Source organism: Sander vitreus, chromosome 2, assembly GCF_031162955.1.
Source record: "Sander vitreus isolate 19-12246 chromosome 2, sanVit1, whole genome shotgun sequence".
Classification (NCBI taxonomy): domain Eukaryota; kingdom Metazoa; phylum Chordata; class Actinopteri; order Perciformes; family Percidae; genus Sander; species Sander vitreus.
In genome coordinates this window covers 34611660-34634312 of record NC_135856.1, presented here as the reverse complement: position 1 = coordinate 34634312, position 22653 = coordinate 34611660, and the positions used below count along the sequence as shown (strand labels likewise).

The 22653-nt window shown below is 39.9% G+C and overlaps 1 protein-coding gene across 3 annotated transcripts in view; it reads left to right on the top strand.

Moving 5' to 3' along the window:
- Window positions 1–1047: 1047 nt before the first annotated feature.
- LOC144530634 (glutamate receptor 2-like) overlaps window positions 1048–22653 on the top strand; it is a 106648-nt gene continuing 85042 nt past the window's right edge. For all 3 annotated transcript variants that reach the window (XM_078270301.1, XM_078270293.1, XM_078270284.1), the window contains exon 1: window positions 1048–1258. In XM_078270301.1, coding sequence (XP_078126427.1) covers window positions 1156–1258 — 103 coding nt within the window. In that variant the 5' untranslated portion in view covers window positions 1048–1155. The remainder of the gene's footprint in view (window positions 1259–22653) is intronic.

Here is a 22653-nt window from a genome sequence, read left to right as displayed (position 1 = left end):
TTTCACGCTCGCAGCTGCCTGTACAACTCTCCATTGTTGAATTGGTGCGCAAATAATAATATCTGTGCATGCCAAATTATACAATTTGCTCGTGAGGGTGTTTTATCACGCTCGGGAGATATGACATAAACCTGATGCCATAGGTTTGTATATATGTCATTCATGGCAACATTTTATTTTTTATGGCTGTTGACAGTATTTTCTACATTTTTGGAGTGATAAAAAGAAATATCCAAAATCCCCTCTGTAGGATCCTTTGACTCCAACTGTCAACAAAATGAAATAAGAAGTTTGAACCTGGTTTATCCAAAGTTCAGATTTCTGTTCTAGAAATGTATGCATTAGCGCATATTTAACAAGATAATGCCTAATTTGCATATTTAAACATCAAATTTCAGGAAACTTGTAATACAACAAATATTTTTCTTAATGTCAGTAATCCACTGGGGAAGTTTCGCGGCTGTTAGTTTATCCCCCCCCCCCCATTCACCTGCAGTATCTGCCCTTGCTCCATTCATCTTTCAGCTAAGGAAGAAATAATGTGAAAGGAAGCTTAAGCATTCTGACAAAAGTCACCTCTCTATTGGACTATGTTTATATGTATATGTTAATGCAATAGTAGGCCTATAGTTGTGTAGTTGTTATTGGACAAGAGGTTTTGTGTATCGTGCATCATCCTATTTTATTATTCTTATATCCTATATATGAATTATGTCACTCTGCGCCACCTTAGGGGCAAACTGAGAGTTGAGAGCTGGCAGCCTTCAAGCAGGCCTGTTGTGTGATATCAGGTCAAATCAATAGTTCGCCTATATAAAAATGATACCGAATAGTATTTTATGTGTTAGTCCTCCAGAAGGCTATGCATTTATCATGATAACATATACGGCCTACTGCTAGTCTAATTTTGCTTGGTTGTCGGCTGCTCTCGGTTCTTCCTCGTGCCTCATCGGTATTCCTGGGCAACCCTCGGCGCGCGCCCCCAGTCTAGCAGCAGCAGCAGCAGCAGCAGCGGCCGCGGCACGCGCATCTTCGGGGAGAGGAAAGGGCATCTGCAGAGCTCGAGACGCTTCTGAGGAAGAGCGGGAATGACGCCATGAGCTCGCGCCGTGTGTGATGGAGGAAACGTTTTGGTAGTTGGCGCTGCCGTGGCTGATGTGGCGTCGCGTGAGGAGCCTCAACACCACCATGAAGCTGCTGTTTGTGCTCACGCTCTTGTGGCGCGAGGCGCTGTGCGGATCTCCGAGCGTCCAAATCGGTAGGGTTGTCTTTTCTGTCGTCACCCCTCCGTTCTCATGTTCACCTCTCCCATTCAAGCTAACAGTGAGAATGGTCTGTCTAAACCATTCTCACTGTTAGCTTGTCTCCTTCAACCATTCATCGCTCCCTGTCTTCCTCCCACTAAAGCGGGCCTGTTTCACTCTGTCCGCTTTCACTAACATGAGGCCTCCTGACGGCACGGCACGGCACGGCTACTGCAGTGTTCTAATTATGTCAACATTTTCATCTTTTATATTATGTAGGCCTATGTGCTTATTTGCGCGTGCATCTAACCACCAGTGCAGCGTGTGGTGCATGTGCGCGCGCACGCATATGTGCACGTCTGTATGTCTTTAAGGTGTTACCTGGCACACAGTCAGGTAGGCTACATCCAAAAGAAATACAATCCAGCACTTCAGACGTTTCCTCCATTCCCTTGCCTATATACAGCGCCCCCTGAGACAATCAGAGTGGAATTTTCAGCCACATGCTATCTATCATATATTTAAATATGAATGGGATAGAAGTAGACATACAGTTAACCTACTTAAAGGAGCAGTGTGTAGGATTTAGGCAGAAATGGAATATAATCAGGGTGCCATATATGAAAAAAGAGGGGGGGGTTAATTCTTGCAAAACATGCAAGAATTAACCTGACATCGTCATACTCAGATTCTAGTCAGAATGTGAGTCTGAAACCGCTCCAATGGGCTGTGATTATGGGACGTGTTTCAACCAAACCAGGAAGAAAAAATTCCTCTGCACTCATTGGATAGACATACAACCAATCAGAGCAACAGAACTCAACTCAACTGTTAACAGATGAGACCGTGTTTCGTCTCCATAGCAACCACTCACAATGCACTTCCGTCCTAACTCCCGACTTTTAGACTTTTTTTAAGCTGGATATATCATTTGCTCATTGTGTAAATATGAATGTGGATAACGTTAGTGATAGTGAGATGATTGCTACAGTTGCATTTCTAGAGATGAATCGGCGAAAACACGTTTTATTTCTCTGATTCGCGGCTTTGTTCTAGTGCCGCTGGGCGCTCCCTCTCTTCAGTCTCTCCACTTGGGTTTAGGGAAAGAACACTGGGAAAGGCTTTAGTAACATTAAAAAACTACAAAACACGACGGTGACCAACGTCACACGCTTAAGAAAACAAATGGTTGGGTTTAGGAAAAGAACATTGGGGAATGCATTATTAAAAGCAGTTGATAAATGCCACACGTGGGACACGATCCCAGCTCTCCTGGGTGAAAGTCCTGTGTTTTACCCATCTAGGGTAGAACCACTGCTTTCGGGCGTGGAGCTCTCAGCCTCCCGCTGGATCTGGGGATGGATGGATGGATGGGATGGATGGATGGGATGGATGGGATGGATGGGATGGATGGATGGATGGATGGATGGATGGCTTTATTAATCCCGTCGTTTGTGGTGTACTTCTAGTCTCAGTCTAAATAAAAAGGTTGAGGATTGATCCTATAATCATTTGGATGATGTTTCATTTATGTTAAATATTACTTTGAATGATTTTAACTACTACTAATTTCATTTCACATTCATTAAAGAAGGGCTTCGATTGTATGCATTATTATTCATCATTTATATAAATCTGGGAGGATGGTGAAAACAATTTGTTATGGACTGGGACCCACTCAGTTTCCCCAGGACTCACTTAAATGACCAGCTGAGGGTCCCGGGGACTCAGTACATTGAAAACCTATCAACATCACTGCTCTCTGTGATGCAACTGTATCCATAGATAGTACTGCTGCTGTTGTTGTGCTTGACCAGCTGGGTGATTTCATATGTCCAGGTGAAGTGATCACAGATGTGGACGCCCAGGAATTTAAAGCTGCTGACCCTATCCACCTCAGATTCACATATGTGTGTTGATAGTGTGTTGAGCATGGGGCCAAGGTAGAGCTGGGCAATATATCGATATTATATCAATATCATGATATGACACTAGATATCGTCTTAGATTTTGGATATCATAATATCGTATTATGGCTTAAGTGTTGTCTTTTCCTGGTTTTAAAGGCTGCATTACAGTAAAATGATGTCATTTTCTGAATTTTCTGTTGTAACTGTTCTATTATTTGCCTTTACCCATTTAGTCATTAAATCCACATTACTGATGATTATTTATCAAAAATCTCAACACTACAATATCGTTGCAGTATCGATATCGAGGTATTTGGTCAAAAATATCGTGATATTTGATTTTCTCCATATCGCCCAGCCCTAGGCCAAGGACACATCCTTGTGGGATGCCAGTGTTCATCGAGACATTGTTTGAGGTTAGATTTCCAATCCTGTTAGAGAGGAACAAGGGGGAGTTCCAGGTAAACTTGTGAAAGCCATAAATGTAGATGTAACTTTACAGTGAAGCCAGAGGCTACTGTGGTCGAGCCGTCAGTGTGTACCATGGTGTGTGTGTGCATGGAGATGAGGTGCTTGCTTTTTTTCTTCAGCATTTAGCGGCAGACTAAAACCCTTGTAGGTGTGTACAGTAGGGGGGTCGTGAATGAACAGTAACGTTACCTAAGTGAAACAGCGTGTAGTACCTTTTCAGCAACAGTTTGCTTTATTTGCAATCGTTTCTGAAAAGCATCATATATCTTACAATTACATTCCAGGATATACAACCCAGTCTCACGGCAGATCGTGAAATGCTCACGTAATTTAATCTATTGATTCATGTACACAGGCGTTTTTTTTTAAACTAATGTATTTCAACTAGTGCTGTCAGTTAAACGCGTTATTAACGGCGTTAACGCAAACCTCCTGTATGACACGGAGAAAGCAGCCCAACTGGAACTGCTGCAATGTGCAGCAAACGCTGTCTCATTAACCGGTGATCACTCGATGTCAGTGAGTAATCAAAATTATTTAGAAGTTACTGCACACTATATTGACTATGTATATCAGCATACGGTTTTAGGACTATGTTGTTTGTATAGTTTTTTTGACCGTTTTTGTCATTTGGGACATTGTCCACCCCCTTTTCTGTCCAGGAGAATTATTACATTCCTTATTAGAAAAACGTAAAGGCAATAATGACAGATTCACACATTTTTCTTTTGTTTACAGTAAATAAATAATAAACTATTACCAATCTTAAAGTCAAGTTCATAAAGTAACTTTCTTTGCATTCATTTGATTCCCAATTAAGATACACTGGTAAGAATGGCTTTCCATTGTTAATATGTACTTAAAAGCAGTTCTGAAATGCAAAATAATAGAATTTTATTCATGTGATAAAACATGCAATTAATCGTGATTAACTATAGAAATTTGGCGATTAATCGCGATTAAAAAAATGTATCATTTGACAGCCCTAATTTCAACGGGAAGCGTCTTCCGTGATCACAGCATGGTTCTTTCTGCCAGTCGGGCTGCAGCAGAGAAGCTGTAGCTATATAGCTTTGCAATTATTGGTATTTTTAGCCCTATAATCACTGTTTTAATCAACATTTATTCACCAGATCTGTGGTTTATATGCATTTCTTTTAATGTTATTATTTCGGTCTTATTGCCAGGGAAGCTGGATTGCGTTGTTGTTTATTGATATTTTTAAAACTATAACGCTACATCTATCAACATTTATTTAGATGTTATCATGGTATTCATTTCTTTATTTTAATAATATTATTTCAGTCTTATTACCGGTGAAATATTACAGTTAGTAGAGGTCCTGGGTAAGATATGTATGTGCTTCATTTAGCAGAGAATATCTCAACTGTTATAGACTAATATGACCCCATTGAACAACGTGGGATGTGTGCCAAAATCTCTACCCAGGACGAAAGTCCTAAAAATGACCACCACCAAAATAAAATAAAATATGTAAATGAGGCAATATCTCATTAAAAATGCGTACACATAAATGATATATTGCCTAATTTGCATATTTTAAGACAAAGTGTAATACAAAAAGTATTTCTCTTAATATGAAGATTAAACTGGTAGACATGAATGAGGGTATCTATAAAGGGAAGAAAAAGTCCCATTCACCTGTAGTGTGATAATAGTGTCACATGTTGTGGTCATTTTTAGGACTTTCGTCCTGGGTAGAGATTTTGGCACACATCCCACGTTGTTCAATGGGGTCATGTTAGTCTATAACAGTTGAGATATTATCTGCTAAATGAAGCACATACATATCTTACCCAGGACCTAGACTAAGTATGCTGTAAGACAGAACATTACGATATGGGCCGAGCTGGGCGCATTCAAAGCCGATATCCCACAATGCAATGCAGGCATTCATATCAGAGAATCGGACAGCGATCACCGGGTCTTTAACGACAGTATCGCTTCAATGTACATATTTAATCACTGGTTTTGTCACCAGCAACTCAGTTGCTCAGTTTTGTTCCAGTAATTTATGCACCGTAATAATGTTTAAAAAAATCAGCGGAATACTCCGGAAGTGACGTAGTAATTACTGCTCGGAGGATAGGAAAGATAAAAATAACAATATACATAATATTGATGTTTTTGTCTAAAGTTGTATTTGATGATTTAAACATTAAAGATAACAATAATAATAAAATACAGTTTCATGTATTTGTCTCGTACTGTTTGCTCGGTCGGCTGGCAGGCGGTGGCAGACAGAGTCGAACAAGTCCACCCAGTATACTTGGAAGTATACTAGCTTTGTAACGCGTCTCTAGTGGGAGTTGTAATTTTAAAAATGTATTGGTATATTTCTGATAAGTAGAAGTTGGCAGTGTAGAAGTTTGGACACACCCTGGTGTCATCAGAATTTAAAAATCTAATCGTTAAATAGGTGAAAATAGCTTATTACCATATTTGACAGTGCTTAAAGTGGGTAAACTTTGATGACCAAATCTACATGACAGCTGAGGTCCAGAGCTTTCTATAACAGCTGGTCCTATGTGCGTAGCACCTTCTCTTGCTAAATGACAAACCTTCAAACATGTACTGGGTTCAAGGTTCAGAGGTCAATTTTTCAAAGCAGGAGTAGGATCGACTGATATGGATTTTTTAGTGCCGATGCTGATACCAATTTTACCGGCCGATAAATCTGTCGATCACTAAGCAGGAGTAATGTATCCTCTTTAGACTGACATTTGTTACTCTCCAGGTTGAGACCTTTCCAAGGATGTGTTTGCTATAGTCCTACGACAAAGTTTTAATTTTTACTCATCATGGAGACCACTTTACAGGAGATAGCCTCCTTTATTGTCCCCAGAGGGATATTTCCCTTGAGTTCAAACACTTAACATATTGTTTTATCATACAGCTGACATAAATAACGAATAGTCCCTAAGACTGTTCGTTATTTGTTTCAGGAGCCACCGGAGGAGTTTTGGGATCTTTAATCAAAAAAGACCTGACCCTCCCTTCACCAGCAATACATTTTTGATGACCCTCCAAAATCATATAGGAAAAAGGGGTGACCCTCCCCAACAATGTATTGATGCATTCTGTATTGGTTTGCACTTGGCAAAGATATACAGATAACCATTGTTTTTTTACAGCCATGACTTACGTGATCAAATCTCTGCATTCTCATCTTACGCATTACACTCCACTGTTATGGTGTGGTGGCGATTTCAGTAAATTTACTCACTAACATAGTTGTGGAAACAGATAAGCATGGAAACTAAATGCACACTTCCGGCATTACTGCATTACTTCAAATACTAAGTTACTCATCTAGTAAACTAGTATTCGCATGAAATAAAACAATAAAACATTGAGACCATTCAACAAAGGACACTGGGAAATAAATTCAACACTGGTTGCTATGGACTCGTCACTAGGCTTCCTCAGTCATTGTATATTTTAGCATAGGTAAGCTTGCCGAAGCTGAACATTATCCAAAAAGTGTCAATTTGGGGACTTGCATGCTACCACTCCTTCCTTCTCAAATGCCTTGAAAAGGCTGTCGTTTGCACAATTTCACAAATAATCACCGGGACCGAAAGGATATTTGAATCGGGTATGGCTGCAGCCTGGAGACATCCCGTCTCATGCATGCCCTCCGGGCTGGTGCAGTCAGCTTCGACTTTTCAAATTAAAAGCTTGCGTCTGGCATGTTTTCGTACGGTGTTTTGGATGTTTTTGAACTAAACAGTACGGCAATCATGCTACTGAATAAAATTATTTTTTCAGCAGATGTCTTAGTTACAACACGATGGAGCTAGCAAAGCAATTTTGTGTTTATATATGCGAGCGGGATTTATTCAGTTTGGGAAATCCCACGGTCTCTAAAGCTACAGCTCAAATTGTCTGGCTGACTAAACAGGGAGGGACCCATCTGCTAGCAATAGGGGCCGAGACTGAGAGAGCTACATGGAGCTACATGGATAAATATGCACCAAACAAGCCACTTTGAAATTTTACTGTTCTCATGAATACAAAAGTTGGGTGTCCCTCCCCCCTAGACTAAAAAAAATTGGATGACCCTCCCATCAACAAAGAATAAAAAGACATAACCCTCCCCTATTTTCCTCCGGTGGTCCATTCTATAAATATCGAACGGTCCCTTACAATACAAAACAACATAAACAAAGTGAAATGTAGCCAGACTGAAGCACATCACACAGCCACAATCTATTGCTCATCTTTCACAAACAGTGACAAGAGCAACCTATACACAACCCTATATTTAATTGAGGTAGGTCCAAATTAGGCCTATAATTTAGAAATATTTAGTTTACATTGGGGTATTCTATATCTTCTGCCAGAGGATAAGAGCTCATACTTGGCATGGAGAATAAAGACAGATCAGACCATATTCTCTGTGCTTGCCTGGAGAGACTGGTTTCTATTCCTCTCCACAACCTTCATGACAGTTACCTGACAAGCAAGCTTTAAATGAGACATTTTTAGATATCCATGCTTTCTGACATATGAATATGCTCTGTAATGCAGCCTTGTATAACATAAACCCTCTGATTCACCGTGAGTCTGCTCTAAATGATAACACACACTTTCAACACGGGCCTTCCAGTCAAAGGTGTTGTCAATATGAACACCAAGGTGCCTATAGGAGCAGAGCCGATTGATTGGTTCATCATTTATGACCTCTTATAACCTCTGACCCATGTCACGACCCTTTCCTCAGTTTGTGAAATGTTGAATGAGATTGATGGCATGGCACACAGGTCTCTGCAGAATATGCAAAAGTACTTATGTCTGTGTGCAGTAGGCTGAGGTAGAAGTGTGCCAAAAATGCCAAAACACATGTTGTATATGTACTCATACCCATACAAAGCTATATACATCTTACTCTGTGAACAAAAACCTCGGCAACAATCTGCTTATCCTTTTAATTTCCTGAAAATGTTTTCTTAAAATAGTCCCTTCTTAATTTTGAAAAGGTAGTCTCAGTAAAGGCTACAAAGGTTAGGATGGCTACAAGCTGTAAACACGGTGATTGATTATGAGGATCATCTTCTGAATATAATAATTAATGTTAGGCCTACCATAAGTAGTTATCATCATGTCAAAACAGATGCAAATTTGTCAAACAAGCCATTAGGCTGTATTTCTCAACACTCAACTGTAGGTTTTTTATAAAGCATTTTTCTGTGACAAGGCAAATTAAAGTGCTAAACATAAAACACTTTTCTTTCATTATTGGTATTTTTATTGTATAAATTCTCTTTCACAGACGCCGAGTGGTTATTACTACGTCACTTCCGGAGGATTCCGCTGATGTTTTTTAAACATTACGGTGCATCATTTACTGGAACAACACTGAGCAACATGTTGTTGCTGGTGACAAAACCACTGATTAAATATGTACATTGAAGCGATACTGTCGTTAAAGACCCGCTGATCGCTGTCCGATTCTCTGATATGAATGCCTATGTGGGATATCGGCTTTGAATGCGCCCAGCTCGTCCCATATCGTAGTGTTCTGTCTTACAGCATACTGTAATATTTACCCGGTAATAAGACCGAAATAATATTATTAAAATACAGAAATGAATACCATGATAACCTCTAAATAAATGTTGATAGATGTAGCATTATAGTTTTTAAAATATCAGTAAACAACAAGGCAATCCAGCTTCCCTGGTAATAAGACCGAAATAAGCAGCGCACTGCCGTGAGTCTATGAACAAGGCAACTGTCTGTGGTCTGTCACGTCTGTTACAACAGACTCGGTAGTAAACATGCTTACCAGCTGTCAGATTCGAGGTTTTGTGTTTTTAGCTGAGCTAGACCAGAGAATATTTGGTTAAAACCGATCGTGATGAACCGTGATAATGTTTTGCCCTCATTGTTCTCTGTGAGGTATGCAGGAAGTGACGTAATGTATTGTTTCATGTGGAGAGAGCACTGTGACACACTCCATTTAAAAAATACGAGCTTATTCTTTTAAAGACGTTGCCTGTCAGCAAGTTTATGTTCTGCTTGTTCAATAGGTGTTTAATAAATTGCTCGTACTGTCTCCCTTACTGGCAGATTTTTTATTACTCATGGATAACGAGCGAGTCATCATCAACTCGAGTAAAATATAATATGTATTGTGTGTTCGTCCCTTTCCTGTTTGAACATAAGAATGCCCATGTGCACAATGCTGAGTCCATAAAGAAATGTTTTTTCAAGTTTGGTGGGAAAAATTCCACTGGCCATCCCAGAGTCCTGACTTCAACCCCATCCAACATGTTGGGATGAACTGAAATGCCGACTGCGAGCCAGACCTTATAACTTAGACCTCACTAATGCTCTTGTGGCTGAATGGGAACCAATCTCTGCAGCCAGGTTCCAAAATCTGAAGGAAAGCCTGAAACCAGAAGAGCAGAGTCTGTTGTAGCAGCAAACCGATGTTGCAATCACAATAAAGCTGTCAAAAATGGCTGCTGTGTTCAGCTGTTCATAGACTTTTGGCCATGTATGTGATGTGTTACATAAAACATTATTAATAGTTTTCAGAATATATACCTCTTTTGTTGCAAAAGAGTAAAGAAGTATTAGGGATGGAACTGTAAAAATCGGAACTGTTCGGTTCATTTTAGCCTCGCAGATTTCAGTTAAAAAGGCTTGTGCAGAAAGAAAAAAACTTTAAATAGTTATTGAGGGGAAAAGCCTTGTGTCATAGTGAAACCTCAGTCTGCACAGATGAGGTGTGGAGTGCAGCTGTCAGTCAGTCTCAGTCTGCTGTACGAGAGCATTACAGATGTACTGTTACCTGACTACTACGAGACACAGTGGTGGATAAAGTGGCTACTGTGTGAAAGCCCTGCGCAACACGTGTAGCTTTAGGCTAGTGGCAATACTTCCAGTATGATGGCACATTTACAGAGACATCATGTCAGTGTGTCCGTTGACAGACAAGGAGGAGATAGTCGGGAAGGAAACAGCAACTCTTCTCCCCACAGCGTTTAAATAGCCTCTCCATGCAGATTCAGACAGGACAATCCAATCCAGAACTAAAGCATTGGGCGGATTTATATTTATAGGATTTTTTTTAGCAGTGGGGACAGGTCTGTCTGAACAACAACCCCCCCCCCCAGAAAAATGTTTAGTGATTACCTGACAATATATTTACTATCATTACATCTATGACTACATCTATAGACTATTCCCAATTTATATTATATTACACGGACTCACTTTAAATTCACGCACCGTTTTAATGTTTCCAGATATTTGATATCAGGACGATGAGTTGACAGAACTGACAAGGTTGAACGTTGTTCAATTAGAACGGACCCACTGCGATGACGTTTTTGGTGGAGCTGTTCATCTAATAGTCGACTCGGGAGAAAGCAAACGTTTTGACAATAAACTACATTAACACAACAGTATGTGGAGTTAAACTGCACGAGCCCAATAACCTCTGAATAGTTCTACTTGTTGTTAAATTGCAATGTGAGCAGCAGCCAGAATTATGTCGGCAAGATAATTTAAAAGGCAACCACGACTACACTGTGTGTCTGCCCTATTTCTGATGCTGTGGAGGCAGACATTTTGCCATGGCGGGCCGCCACTACAAAATCAACATAGAGGAACACTGGGGTGGTTTATTATGAAGGAAGTAGGGCTGCACGATTAATCTAATCGCAATCACGATGTCTGTGCGATTACATAACAGTTTAGCATTTTAAGTAAACAAAAAGGTGTACTGTGTGCATGACACTCCAGTCTCTTTGTGTACTGCAGTCTCCACATTGTAACAGCCTTCACTTTACTGACAGTATTAACAACAGATAAAGCCAGTGTGTCTTAAAGCTACATTGTGTAAGATTTTTTCCCATCTAGCGGTGAAATTGTATATGACAACCAACTGAATATTACTTTCTAGCCCCTCCCATTCCGAGCGCATTTTAACTTCTACGGTGGCGTATTATTCCAAGAAGTACGACTTTGTCTGTGAGTGTGTTCCTTCCAGTGTAATAATAGTTTTACATTATTTTGGTACCATTTCATTGCTAACATCAACTATCAGGTTCCCAAACATATGCAAGCTAATGTTAGTAAAGTATCAGTGCTATTGTTATTCTATATATTGTACAAGATTAATAGTGTAAGGCAATGTTTACAGCGTAGGAGAGAAGCAACGGAGGTTTGTGTTTTTAATATATTTCTCTGAGCAGTATGAAACTGTAATTAGTAGTCCATCGTTTACACACAGCTGTTCTAGCTGTAGCTAGTCTGTGTTACAACTGCATGACATGAGTTGTCTGCCAGGGAAATCACGACACATATCATTACACTTATGTTACAAGGTAAACAATCCTTTTTCATCGTTGACGCGAGGAAAAGTATCCTAGACGTTCAGACATTCAGTGTAAGAGTACAGCTTGTTTGCTAAGAGTCGGGATAGATACCAACCTTTCGTGAACTTGTGAATTTCGCCAGCCGTCTTCTCTCCTTTGTGGAGACAGACTCTGTGTGCACCGTGGGCTCGATGGTGTTTTAAGCCTCCAACGTTGCCTTCCAGGCAACTAGCCCTCACCTTAACATAGGTAAACATAACCATTGCCACGCTGCCTGGAAGGCGACGTTGGGGGCTAAAAACACCAAACACCGCACGGTGGGAGGAGCTGTGTGTGTGTGTGTGTGTGTGTGTGTGTGTGTGTGTGTGTGTGTGTGTGTGTGTGTGTGTGTGTGTGTGTGTGTGTGTGCGTGCGTGCGAGACACAAGTGACAGAGAGACGGAGGAGAGCAGGGAAAGGAAATGCAGCCGAACGTGTTTTAAATAGCGTTTAAAAAAATAAATTAATAACGAAACGCAATGTGCGGCGGCCGGTGTTGATAGTGCGGTGCACCGCCACACATTAGTCTATGTGTGGTAAACACTGCGCTCGTATGTATTCTGAATGATTCTGAATGGCAGATTATATGCGTACGAGAATACTTTGATTAGTTGGTGGAAGTAATTACACATGAGGGGTTTTTGCTAAGAATCAACTCAAAAAATTACACAGTAGAGCTTTAAGTAAATTGGTGTTTTATTGTTCACTGTTATCTCACTTTACATCCTCTTTGCTGTCTCTTTTTCCTCTTGCTTTTCCCTCACACAGTTGCTACGCTAAGTCTGTCTCCCTCCTTGCTCGACCAATCACTCACTGACATCACGCACTCAATGCAGCTGCCATTTTCATTCTTTGTCCTTTTTTCCACGAGCATCTGATCACATGTTGGAGTTCAGCATAGCATATCATAACTGGAGTACCTCTTTGTAGAAAAAAAATCCATTTTCATTTATAGTTTTGCTGTCATAGCCTTGTTTCAGTCTTTGAATCCATTGGAGGTGGTGAAGGTGCTTTCCTCCAATTTACAGTCATCATTTTATCACTTTTTTCTTTTCCAATGAAATTCCTTCCATAGATTACAGATGATACCTTTATGACAGTTCATACGTTTCGTCCCACTTCCTGTCCTCAATGATCACATTTAGTTCTAGCTCCCTTTGTGTTATCTGACATGTTGGCTGTTGACATCCTGCACTGTAAAATCCGATTAGTTAACCTTACTTAAAAAAAGCATGCAAACCGATTGCACTTAAAAAACTAAGTACAGTGGAATAGGTATTGCGTGTTGTATTAACAAATCCCTGTTTAGTATAGTATACTTACTCTTGAGTTTAAGTAACTAAAAACAATTTGTGCGGTGTACTTGACAATTTACTTTAGATGTACTCCTGACTTAGTATAGACTACTCAGAATTTCAAACAACTAAGTAATGTAATGTGAACTTTACTTTGTGTGTACTCTAAACACAATTATTTAAGTTGGGCTAACTAATGTGACAATTTCTGCAACTTAGAATTTCTCATTTTTAGTTACTTGAAGAGTGATTCTGATTTACTTGTTAAAACAATGCAAACCGATTGCCTTGAAAAGACCAAGTAACGGTTACTTGTGTGAATTAAGTACTTCAAACATTCATTTAAAAAAAAAAAAATTTCATTTTGGTTTTTATTGATTTTTCACATTTTGTACACGTACACCCCATATATCAATATGCAATGGCAATACAAAAAACAAACAAACTAGAAAACAAAAACAAAATACAGTCCTGTTGGGAGTTGCATTCCTTCTTGTTCATTCATTAGTTCTCTCAGTTTTGTCCTCTGTAACTAATGTTCTTTCAATAGTTTTTGTCGCTGTTCAAGGAAAGAATGTCCATTTCAGCCATTTGTTCTCCATCTGTGTTTCTTGCAATCTTAAGCGATGTGTCAATTTTTCCATTACATAGATTTCCTCTATTATCTCCATCCATTGTTCCTGAGTCGGAGGATCCACTCTACCCCATTTCCTTGTGATAGCTTTTTTACCAGCTATTATCAGTAATTCTACCAGGTACCTATCCCCTGCATGTACATTTTCCTCTGTGAGATTAAACAAATAGAGTACCTTACAACACAGGAATCTCATATCCCAACACCTCTTGTAAAGTTTTATGTACCGTCCTCCAAAACAGTTGTACCTTATCACATTTCCAAAATGCATGCGCACGATCTGAGCTTGATGCTCCACATTCTCTCCAGCATGATAGATTCACACTCAAATATTTACTCTTGACCTTGGGCCTGATAAAGAATCTGACCAAATTTTTCCAAGAGAACTCCCTCCATATCCGCGAATTGGTGGATGTTTGATGCATTTTCCACATATTTAGCCAATCTTTGTCCGAGATTTCTATGTTGAACTCAGACTCCCACTTTTCTTTTATATAATTAGTTGTATTCTTGTTTATTGTCAATTTTTGGTACAGTACTGATATCATTCTAATTTTAGTGTCCTTGTAAATACTAATTATTGTTTGTATCACACCATTCACTTGCGTGGAGGGATTCACCTTGATTTCTTTCCTGCAATAATCTCTTAGTTGTAAGTACCTATAGAATTCATGTTTACCCAGATCATATTTGACTCATGTTCTGAAAACTCTCTAGCCCCCCCATCTTTCTCTAGAGTGCACCATGCCATAATTCCCTTAATTCCCCACTGTTTGAATCCCTTGTCATAACTGACAGGTTTGAAATTACTGTCAGATGCAACCCACTTTAACAAATGTATGTCCTTATTTATCCCATGATTTTTGATTATTCTATACCATAATTCCAGAGTGAACAATGTAATTGAGTCGATTTTATTTTTAATTTAAGTTTCTTTATCTCCGATCACATTCTGAATTGGGTATCCTCCAAACTCCTTCTCCATTTCTTTCCACTTTGCTGTGTAATCTGGTTTACACCAGCAGAGTAAATATCTCAGCTGGGCTGCAAAGTAGTATTCTTTCAGTCTTGGTAGACCCATTCCCCCTCTGTCTTTTGGCAGCTGGAGAATTTCAAACTTAATTCTAGGTTTTTTACCTGCCCAGATAAACCTTGATATTATTTTGTTCCAGGTCACAAACTGGGTTTGAGGGACCTCTACTGGTAGAGAGTGAAATAAATAGAGGAGCCTAGGTAGCACATTCATTTTGATTATTTCAATTCTCGAGTTAAAATCTAGCAGCACAGTAGCCCATCTTCTAATGTCTTTTTGTATCTCTTGACTTATTTTGTCATAATTTTCTTTATATAGTTTAGACAATCCTTTAGTGATGGAGACCCCCAGATATTTTCTTTTCTTTAGGTTCCAATCAAGATGATATGAATCCATCATCAGCAAAAAGTCCTATTTTGTGTTCTGTTCCGTTCACCATTACTCCCTCCAGTTCTTTGTTCTGACAAACTGCTTGCGCCAACGGTTCTACGAAAAGAGCGAACAAAGTGGGTGACAGGCAACAACCTTGTCTGGTAGACCTTTGCAAGTTGATTCTATCAGTCAGACTTCCATTTATTTTAATTTTGGCGGTGGGCTGTTGATATAGAGTCTTTATGGATTGTACTGATTCACTGTTAAATCCAAATCGTTCTAGCACTTGATACAAAAATCTTCAATTCACACAGTCGAATGCTTTCGCCGCGTCGATGCTTACTAATATAATGCTTTGTTTTTTCTGTTGTGCTTCGTCTACGATATGCAAAGTTATTCTGATATTGTCCTGCGTTGGCCTTCCGCTTATAAATCCAGTTTGATCTTCCTCTATAATTTCTGTTATGAAAGTATTCAATCGTTTTGAAATTATTGTTGTGTATATTTTATAGTCCACGTTTAGCAACGAGATTGGTCTGTAATTTCCACAGTGCTCTTTGTCTCTTCCTTGTTTGTGGATGACTGTAATGATTGCTTCAGTTCAGGATGGAGGTATTTTATTGTTTTGGAGTGTCCAATTAAAAGAAGCCAAGAGTAGTGGTGTGAGCTCATCTTTAAACATTTTATACCACTCTACGGGGTATCCATCACTGCCCGGAGATTTATTATTTTTTAATGTACTTATTGCATCATTTACCTCTTCCATTGTAATATCAGCCGTTAGCCTATCATTTTGAATATTACCGATCGATGGCAGGTCCAATGAATTTAGAAACACTCTCATTTCCTCTTCATCCGCAGAGTCTGGCTGTGTACAGTGGGGCAAAAAAGTATTTAGTCAGCCACCAATTGTGCAAGTTCTCCCACTTAAAAAGATGAGAGAGGCCTGTAATTTTCATCATAGGTACACTTCAACTATGAGAGACAAAATGAGAAAAAAAATCCAGAAAATAACATTGTAGGATTTTTAATGAATTTATTTGCAAATTATGGTGGAAAATAAGTATTTGGTCAATAACAAAAGTTGATCTCAATACTTTGTTATATACCCTTTGTTGGCAATGACAGAGGTCAAACGTTTTCTGTAAGTCTTCACAAGGTTTTCACACACTGTTGCTGGTATTTTGGCCCATTCCTCCATGCAGATCTCCTCTAGAGCAGTGATGTTTTGGGGCTGTCGCTGGGCAACACAGACTTTCAACTCCCTCCAAAGATTTTCTATGGGGTTGAGATCTGGAGACTGGTCCCCCCGTGTGGTTCTGGGATTTTTGCTCACCGTTCTTGTGATCATTTTGACCCCACGGGGTGAGATCTTGCGTGGAGCCCCGGATCGAGGGAGATTATTAGTGGTCTTGTATGTCTTCCATTTTCTTATAATTGTTCCCACAGTTGATTTCTTCACACCAAGCTGCTTACCTATTGCACATTCAGTCTTCCCAGCCTGGTGCAGGTCTACAATTTTGTTTCTGGTGTCCTTTGACAGCTCTTTGGTCTTGGCCATAGTGGAGTTTGGAGTGTGACTGTTTGAGGTTGTGGACAGGTGTCTTTTATACTGATAACAAGTACAAACAGGTGCCATTAATACAGGTAATGAGTGGAGGACAGAGGAGCCTCTTAAAGAAGAAGTTACAGGTATGTGAGAGCCAGAAATCTTGCTTGTTTGTAGGTGACCAAATACTTATTTTCCTGAGGAATTTGCAAATAAATTCATTAAAAATCCTACAATGTGATTTTCTGGATTTTTTTTTCTCATTTTGTCTCTCATAGTTGAAGTGTACCTATGATGAAAATTACAGGCCTCTCTCATCTTTTTAAGTGGGAGAACTTGCACAATTGGTGGCTGACTAAATACTTTTTTGCCCCACTGTATATCAGCCACTGGGTTCATCAGCAAGTTACATTTGGAGGCTGCAGGTATATTGTCATTGATACATGTGTGAGATCGGTTGCCATAGTCATTATTGTACACTAACTGGATGTCACTTGTACTTATCAGCAGGTTGATTCTGTCAGCAGTTTGGTCTTTAAACTTTATTGTTATTACAAAAGTAAAGCAGTTGTTCAGGATTATGTTAAATAAAAGGTCAGGGTTGGAATTTTCTTTCCACAAATGACAAATTTATGTCCTTTTATAAAGCCAAATACATTGGCTGCCAATTATTACTGGAAGAACAATTTTGGTACCGATGTATATGGGCAGATCGGCAAACATTCAGTCCAACAGAGTCCGTTGTTCACACCCCTTGTTGTTGCTTTCACTCTGTACTTTTGAAGAATGTTTTTATTTTTATATTTTATGGCAGTGTAATAAGCGTGTGTGCGCGTTCTGTGAGAAGAGATATTCTGTGGTTGGCGCTAATACCTTGACATTGATCATTTTAGTCTGAATGTTGTCTTCAAGTGGTACTGATCACTTATAATAATGACTATGAATCTCCTCGAAACCAATTAGTATCTCTATCAGCTGTCTAAGGTGCAGATTCGACTGTGTTTTCCCACTAAACATCTCTGTACCAGATACACTCATAAAATCAAGTATATTTCCCAAAAATTCATACTCCTATAAATAATCCGGTAAAAAAAAGTTAACAATAAAATTACTTGTCAGCCAAGTCAAGAATTCAAAATAGTGAAATCCTGTGCCAAAATTTGATTGATTGAAATAACAAGGTTTATCTTAGCCAAGCACACCATAATAATAAAATACAATCAGAATAAAATTACAAATGTCAAGGTGATGCATACTTTTTACCAGATTCAAAGTTTTCAGTTTTAAGACTTTGATTTTAACATTGTAAACTAAATAACAATGGTTGAGGTTCAAGGAATAAACCTGTTTCAACTATAATGTGGTTGTGTGTTAAATATTTCTATTTTATGATACTTTATACTTCTTCTCTGGTACATATATGTGACAAGTGTATAGTGAGTTGGCAGAACAGAGTTAACATATAGGTGAGCGTTTGGTGTTTGAGATGGTTATTCTTCAGAATAATGATGGTTCAGATGGTTATTCTTCAGAATAACCATCTCAATGTGTAATTGATTACTGTAAATGGAATAAGGTAAAATGAATGTTTGAGAGAGGACTTCCGGGAACATGGCGGAGAGTATAGACGCCTAGTTAACGAGCTCTCCCAAGGCGGTTTAAAAAATTCACAAATAAATGTAACTCGACAGATGAAAGCAAGACATGTGTGGAAGAAACAAACGAGGAAGCCGGAAAAACATTGAAAAGCCAAACAAAGCTGAAAAACAACTCGTAATGGAAGAAATCTCCGAGAGCGTTGCTAGCGCTACTAGAGCAGCTAGCGCTGCTAGAGCTAGCGAACACGAGGAAGGTGCAGCGAAGAAAACTGATGGCCAAGGCCTGGCAGAGACGCTCCGGGCTGGACTCGCCACAATCAGTAACGACATAAGAGAGCTTAAACAAGAGTTATGACAAGAGCTAATTACACTCAAATGCGAACTGAAACAAGAGGTGAAGGAAGAAATCAGTAGCCTCCGACAGGAAATTGACCGCAAGCTAAACGAGACAAAAAACGAACTACAGACACAAAAGACTGACATAGCGGAGCTGGAAGAGTGGACAGCGGACGCGAAGGATGCACTGGAGATGTGGGAGCAGACAAACCGGTTGAGAGAGAAAGTGACGGATCTTGAAGGGAGAGCAAGGAGAAACAATATCCGAATTTTTGGCATACCATAGGACACGGAAGGGAACTCCGCTGCCAAATACCTGGAACAACTGCTAAAAGCTGAACTCCAGCTGCCTGAGGGGACTAATCTTCAGATCCAAAGAGCACACAGAGCCCTCGCCCCAAAACCGGGACCGGGTGCCGCTCCCAGGTCAATCGTGGCCAACTTCCTACAGTTTGAGATGAAAGAAACGGTCTTGAAGAAGGCATGGTAGAAGAAGTTACAGGTGGGCGGAAAACAAGTTTTCTTTGACCATGATTAACCCACTGAAATCGTTCAGAAATGGAAGACATATGTGGGCATCAAGAAAGTGTTACAGGAAAAAGGCATACTTTTCCAGACACCGCTCACAAAAATTCGGATTCACTGGAACAACGGTGTGAGGACGTATGGGAGTGCCAGAGAAGCTGCACAAGACATGGAGGAAAGAGGCTACACTGTGGTTATGCCAGGCAAAGACACCGAACATGCGGCGGGCGGGAGGGCGCCAGGAGTATCGGAGCGGCAGCGAGTGACGGTTGCAACGCACCGAGCGAGACAAAAACTACAAGGTTTTCAATGGAGATCTTAAAGAGGCTTTGATGGGAAAAAAGCAAAAAGTGGACTTGAGACAATACAGGAATGGACAAAGACAAACAACACAATTAGACAGAAGAAAAGAGATGATGAAAGGGCTTAAGCGCAGCAAACACTATCTGTAGATTATTGAATGGGACTTTGTCCACATCTTGGATTAAAGTGACTGATTCAGAAAAAAGGATCCACAGTGGGATTGTCTGATCAGGTTTCCTTTTCTTTATTTATATTTAAAGTTAATAAGAACCGACTGGGAGTGGTCAGGTTATTTGAGTTGGACTTATCTAGACACTATGGAGCACCGTGAGTCGGGCTCAGTTTTAGGTCTAGGAAGGGGCCCTTTCTTAGAGATGAGGACCTCCCCTTCACCCACCAACGGGGATTTGGGGAGGAAGGAGCGACCCCCCCACCTTTTGAAGTTGTCTTTCCGGATTTCTATTATGTTAACAACTGTTTATGAGTGTGTAGTTCAGAACTGTTTGGGAGTGCACTTTCTGGGAGTAGTATATCACAATGTCAAAATAATGTCGCTGAATGGTTTGAACATACCAAAAAAAAGAGAGGGTTATGACAAAACTGAAGAAGGAAAAAGCACAAATTATATTTTTACAGGAGACCCATTTAACACAGTCAGAACATGATACACTGAAAAGATATGGCTACAGGAATCTATATTACAGTTCATACAAAGGGGGATACAGAAGAGGGGTCGTAACTTTAATATCAAACATGATTCAATTTGATTGTGAGAAGGAGCTCAAAGATGGGGAGGGGAGATATGTTATAGTAAAGGGTAGATTAGAAAATGAACCAATAACATTGGTAAATATATATGCACCCCCGGAGAGCGATACAAAATTCTTCAAAGCCTTGTTTGATGTCATAGCTGTTGAAGCAGAGGGAATCTTAACTTGTGGGGGGGATTTGAATGTTATTATGAATCATAATATGGACACAACGAGCCTCAAAAGGAATAAAGGGCAGTTAACGAAATTAGTGAACATATCACTGGAGGAGATGGTAGACATATGGAGAAACCTACATCCTCTGGATAATGATTTTACACATTATTCAGCTGCACATAAAGTTCATTCACGGATAGATTACTTCCTGGTGTATCAGAGTGACAGCTTCAGAGTGAAGGAATGTGAGATCGGGGCTGCAGATGTGTCAGACCACAACCCTCTCTACCTGAAAATTAACATAAACAACAGGAAAAGACACACAGTATGGAGACTCAATGTAGGAATTTTGAATAATGAACAAAGAAGAGAAAGTAAAAGCAGAAATAAAAAGATATATTGAGGAAAATAACAATGGAGAGGTGGATCCGACAATATTGTGGGATGCCATGAAGGCTGTCATTAGGGGAAAACTGATAGCTGAAGCAGCACACGTAAAAAGAGTTAAATTGGAGGCATACAAAAAATATACAGATAATCTGAGGGAATCGGAACAGGAATATCAGAATACAAATGATACAAAAACTTATCAACAGATCAAGATATTGAAAACAAAGACAAATGACTTTCTATTGGAAGAAGTTGAAAAAAATAAGTTTCTCAAACATAACTACTATGAAGCAGGCTCGAAGGCTACTAAATTGCTAGCGAAACGAATACAAAAACAACAAGTGCTAAGCAACATATGTAAAATCAGAGATCCAAATACAAATGAGTATATAATACAACCCAGAGGCGATAGAGGAAATATTCTGGAGATACTATGAGGAACTATATACAGTGGGGCAAAAAAGTATTTAGTTAGCCACCAACTGTGCAAGTTCTCCCGCTTAAAAAGATGAGAGAGGCCTGTAATTTTCATCATAGGTACACTTCAACTATGAGAGACAAAATGAGAAGAAAAAAAATCCCGAAAATCATATTGTAGGATTTTTAATGAATTTATTTGCAAATTCCTTGGGAAAATAAGTATTTGGTCACCTACAAACAAGCAAGATTTCTGGCTCTCACAGACCTGTAACTTCTTCTTTAAGAGGCTCCTCTGTCCTCCACTCGTTACCTGTATTAATGGCACCTGTTTGAACTTGTTATCAGTATAAAAGACACCTGTCCACAACCTCAAACAGTCACACTCCAAACTCCACTATGGCCAAGACCAAAGAGCTGTCAAAGGACACCAGAAACAAAATTGTAGACCTGCACCAGGCTGGGAAGACTGAATGTGCAATAGGTAAGCAGCTTGGTGTGAAGAAATCAACTGTGGGAACAATTATAAGAAAATGGAAGACATACAAGACCACTAATAATCTCCCTCGATCCAGGGCTCCACGCAAGATCTCACCCCATGGGGTCAAAATGATCACAAGAACGGTGAGCAAAAATCCCAGAACCACACGGGGGGACCTAGTGAATGACCTGCAGAGAGCTGGGACCAAAGTAACAAAGGCTACCATCAGTAACACACTACGCCGCCAGGGACTCAAATCCTGCAGTGCCAGACGTGTCCCCCTGCTTAAGCCAGTACATGTCCAGGCTCGTCTGGAGTTTGCTAGAGAGCATTTGGATGATCCAGAAGAGGATTGGGAGAATGTCATATGGTCAGATGAAACCAAATAGAACTTTTTGGTAAAAACTCAACTCGTCGTGTTTGGAGGGGAAAAAATGCTGAGTTGCATCCAAAGAACACCATACCTACTATGAAGCATGGGGGTGGAAACATCATGCTTTGGGGCTGTTTTTCTGCAACGGGACCAGGACGACAGATCCGTGTAAAGGAAAGAATGAATGGGGCCATGTATCGTGAGATTTTTGAGTGAAAACCTCCTTCCATCAGCAAGGGCATTGAAGATGAAACGTGGCTGGGTCTTTCAGCATGACAATGATCCCAAACACATCGCCCGGGCAACGAAGGAGTGGCTTCGTAAGAAGCATTTCAAGGTCCTGGAGTGGCCTAGCCAGTCTCCAGATCTCAACCCCATAGACAATCTTTGGAGGGAGTTGAAAG